This window comes from Eucyclogobius newberryi, unplaced genomic scaffold, assembly GCF_026437365.1.
Source record: "Eucyclogobius newberryi isolate DKJ021-1_F unplaced genomic scaffold, fEucNew1.0.hap1 SCAF_10, whole genome shotgun sequence".
Lineage (NCBI taxonomy): Eukaryota > Metazoa > Chordata > Actinopteri > Gobiiformes > Gobiidae > Eucyclogobius > Eucyclogobius newberryi.
The window spans coordinates 14593332-14597748 of NW_027315724.1; the positions used below are offsets into that span (position 1 = coordinate 14593332).

Below are 4417 nucleotides of genomic sequence, written 5' to 3' on the forward strand. Positions count from 1 at the left end.
CCCCTCCCCCACCCTCTTTTTAATTGTTCTAATTTATCTCCTAGATGGGGGTATCGAGGCCCCGGAGCCTTCAGCCCTCATCGCAAGAAGCCCCAAAACGGCATCAACTTCTGTAAATTTGTGTTCATGTTTCTCGCCTGCCAATAAACACTTTGCATTGTATCTGGGGACGTGGTCGTTGCTAGTGGATGGTTCGTTGTACGTGACAATGAAAAAAATATTGAAGTTAACAATTTGACAGCTAAATGTTTATGACAGGAAATGCATTCAAACTTAATAAAATTTGTAATGCTTTTTATTTGTGCCCTCCAAGTACAAACAAGAATGAAAACAGCAAATATTTTGTACAAATAAAATGTAGCACCATTGAATCGCTGTTACAATATAAGAGGTGTTGAGAACCTGAGATACAACTCAAAACAATTCATTTAAGGTATATATCTACATCAATCTGCATTTTGAGTTGAGGCAGGCAATATTTACAAAAAATCAATGTCTAAATATTTTTTGGAATCTTGACAGTATCTCCACAGCATTTGGACAGTATGGAATATGCTAAAATGCGTCAGTAAAAGTCTTGGTTGAAGTATCGCACAACACCTGAAATTACATTAAATCAACCAGAAAATGGCATAAATATAACTTAAAACCTGTTTGTTTAATATTACACTGGATGTTTCTGTTCCATTTCATGTCAACCAGCGTTTTTTGTGGTCAAATGTAATAGACATAATTAAAGACAATACATTTGACTTTCTAAATTTCAAAACTATTTTCAACTATATATATATATATATATATATATATATATATATATATATATATATATGTATCGCCCAAATCTAATTCTGAGTTATTCAAGTAGTATTATGACAAACCATACGCTGAAAAATTGCGTTACAGTAAGAAAAAACAGCAAAAATCCATTTACATTATTAACAAACAAGTGCAACACAGGGACGTCTGCAGGAGATGGATGTGACTCCAAAGGATGTGAAGAAACAAGGCCTTAAATGTCCCCCAAAAGGTTCATTTCTAAACATGAATTAGCTAAATATATAGATATATTTTTATATATTCATTGTGTAATCTCACCTTTAAAATGCCACTTAATCCTGTAAAACATATATACAATAGTCAAATCAAAATGACACACATATGACATTTACATTTACATTTAAAGCTGTTCTGGCTGTACAAAAAACACAGATTGATTTTGTATTTTATTATTTTTTCACAGTGGCACAGTGGGTTGAGTATTGACCCGTTACTGGAGCGACACTGATTTAATCCTAGCGCATAATGCTATTTTTGGATCACTTTTTGCACAGAACTCCAAGTATTTCATGTTGTTACAGCTCCTTATCTTGCATATTATCTTTTCAAAAGCTTGATTTTTACTGAGATTTATTGCCAGGGAGGAAAAAAAGCTCAAATACATTATACATTACTCAGAACAAAGACAGAGAAATAGCAAATTGAGTGATGTTTTAGAAAATAAAAGCAAATTCTACACAGTTTTCACTCCCGTAGTGCGTGCTCCCCATTTGCATACGTATCTTATGCCTCTTAGCTACGCAACAATAAATAACTTTACAACAGGCGCGATACTATTCAAATTCAGTTTACATCTTTACACATATTAGTTTTCAAGTTGATTTGTCTTCATCTGTCGTTCTGGTGCCAGCTCCGTGTGCAGTAAACGCTACTGTCCGGTCTCTGCGGAGGCTCTCTTTTCCTACGGTCGACAAGTGGGGCCGTTTACAACATCCTTTCTTTCCAGGACGATGCGATCGCTTCGTGTCAAAGTCGAGCTGTCCAAGTGTCCGTTCTGACTTGTATATTATGTGCTTTTGCTGCCCGTCCTCCTCCTCTTCCTCCTCTGAGACATGGAGAGGCTCAGCTGCTCTGGGAGTTGGTGTGGCGGTGCTGAAAGGACGGGGGGGGGGGGGGGGAAGAAAAGACAAGAAGAGATCAGCACTATTTGGAAATGAAAAGCAAATGTTCCAGAGTAAGTAAGAGCACGGAGTCTCCTGTGCGCTGGGCTTTGAGGAGGTAAAGTAGAGACAGCCTGGTTCCACGCTGTGTTCGGATTAAAATAACTGTCAGGAGGCGGGAGCGGCGATTGGGGCGGACAGTGATGGGCCTCTGCCTCTCACACTTCATGACAGGGTTTCACTAAAGCTGCCTCAGGTTTAACGCCCCGGGTCTTGTCTGACAGGCTGTTTGACGCTGTGTAAAGTATAAGGGGGAAAGGACAACTGTTGAATATGGTGATATTTCATTTGAAGCTTTCAGATGTACAGCAATGTCATGTTGATGTAGATGAGGAGGTCCATTGTGTTGTGTGGGTCAGGCTGTTGTGTGGGTCAGGCTGTTGTGTGGGTCAGGCTGATGTGTGGGTCAGGCTGTTGTGTGGGTCAGGCTGTTGTGTGGGTCAGGCTGTTGTGTGGGTCAGGCTGATGTGTGGGTCAGGCTGTTGTGTGGGTAAGGCTGTTGTGTGGGTAAGGCTGTTGTGTGGGTCAGGCTGATGTGTGGGTCAGGCTGTTGTGTGGGTCAGGCTGATGTGTGGGTCAGGCTGTTGTGTGGGTCAGGCTGTTGTGTGGGTCAGGCTGTTGTGTGGGTCAGGCTGTTGTGTGGGTCAGGCTGTTGTGTGGGTCAGGCTGTTGTGTGGGTAAAGCTGTTGTGTGGGTAAGGCTGTTGTGTGGGTAAGGCTGTTGTGTGGGTCAGGCTGATGTGTGGGTCAGGCTGTTGTGTGGGTCAGGCTGATGTGTGGGTCAGGCTGTTGTGTGGGTCAGGCTGTTGTGTGGGTCAGGCTGTTGTGTGGGTCAGGCTGTTGTGTGGGTCAGGCTGTTGTGTGGGTCAGGCTGTTGTGTGGGTCAGGCTGTTGTGTGGGTAAGGCTGTTGTGTGGGTAAGGCTGTTGTGTGGGTCAGGCTGTTGTGTGGGTAAGGCTGTTGTGTGGTGTTGTGTGGGTCAGGCTGATGTGTGGGTAAGGCTGTTGTGTGGGTCAGGCTGTTGTGTGGGTAAAGGCTGTTGTGTGGGTAAGGCTGTTGTGTGGGTCAGGCTGTTGTGTGGGTCAGGCTGTTGTGTGGGTCAGGCTGTTGTGTGGGTCAGGCTGTTGTGTGGGTCAGGCTGTTGTGTGGGTAAGGCTGTTGTGTGGGTAAGGCTGTTGTGTGGGTCAGGCTGATGTGTGGGTCAGGCTGTTGTGTGGGTCAGGCTGATGTGTGGGTCAGGCTGTTGTGTGGGTCAGGCTGTTGTGTGGGTCAGGCTGTTGTGTGGGTCAGGCTGTTGTGTGGGTCAGGCTGTTGTGTGGGTCAGGCTGTTGTGTGGGTAAAGCTGTTGTGTGGGTAAGGCTGTTGTGTGGGTAAGGCTGTTGTGTGGGTCAGGCTGATGTGTGGGTCAGGCTGTTGTGTGGGTCAGGCTGATGTGTGGGTCAGGCTGTTGTGTGGGTCAGGCTGTTGTGTGGGTCAGGCTGTTGTGTGGGTCAGGCTGTTGTGTGGGTCAGGCTGTTGTGTGGGTCAGGCTGTTGTGTGGGTAAGGCTGTTGTGTGGGTAAGGCTGTTGTGTGGGTCAGGCTGTTGTGTGGGTAAGGCTGTTGTGTGGTGTTGTGTGGGTCAGGCTGATGTGTGGGTAAGGCTGTTGTGTGGGTCAGGCTGTTGTGTGGGTAAAGGCTGTTGTGTGGGTAAGGCTGTTGTGTGGGTAAGGCTGTTGTGTGGGTCAGGCTGTTGTGTGGGTAAGGTTGTTGTATGGGTAAGGCTGTTGTGTGGGTAAGGCTGTTGTGTGGGTCAGGCTGTTGTGTGGGTAAGGCTGTTGTGTGGGTAAGGCTGTTGTGTGGGTAAGGCTGTTGTGTGGGTCAGGCTGTTGTGTGGGTAAGGCTGTTGTGTGGGTAAGGCTGTTGTGTGGGTAAGGCTGTTGTGTGGGTCAGGCTGTTGTGTGGGTAAGGCTGTTGTGTAGGTAAGGTTGTTGTGTGGGTCAGGCTGTTGTGTGGGTAAGGTTGTTGTGTGGTTAAGGCTGTTGTGTGGGTCAGGCTGTTGTGTGGGTCAGGCTGTTGTGTGGGTCAGGCTGTTGTGTGGGTAAGGCTGTTGTGTGGGTCAGGCTGTTGTGTGGGTAAGGCTGTTGTGTGGGTAAGACTGTTGTGTGGGTAAGGCTGTTGTGTGGGTAAGGCTGTTGTGTGGGTAAGGCTGCTGTGTGGGTCAGGCTGTTGGGTGGGTAAGGCTGTTATGTGGGTAAGGCTGTTGTGTGGGTAAGGCTGTTGTGTGGGTAAGGCTGCTGTGTGGGTCAGGCTGTTGGGTGGGTAAGGCTGTTGTGTGGGTAAGGCTGTTGTGTGGGTAAGGCTGTTGTGTGGGTCAGGTGGTTAGACTGTAAAGAACTTAGAGTTACAGCTTTACAAATGAAGCTAGAATATTTTGAATGTCAA

General features: G+C 46.2%; 1 protein-coding gene across 1 annotated transcript in view; it reads right to left on the reverse strand.

Annotated features, from left to right (window-relative positions):
- Positions 1–1776: 1776 nt before the first annotated feature.
- egfem1 (EGF-like and EMI domain containing 1) overlaps positions 1777–4417 on the reverse strand; it is a 105189-nt gene continuing 102548 nt past the window's right edge. Inside the window, exon 37 of the mRNA XM_072461505.1 lies at positions 1777–1929. Coding sequence (XP_072317606.1) covers positions 1844–1929 — 86 coding nt within the window. The 3' untranslated portion in view covers positions 1777–1843. The remainder of the gene's footprint in view (positions 1930–4417) is intronic.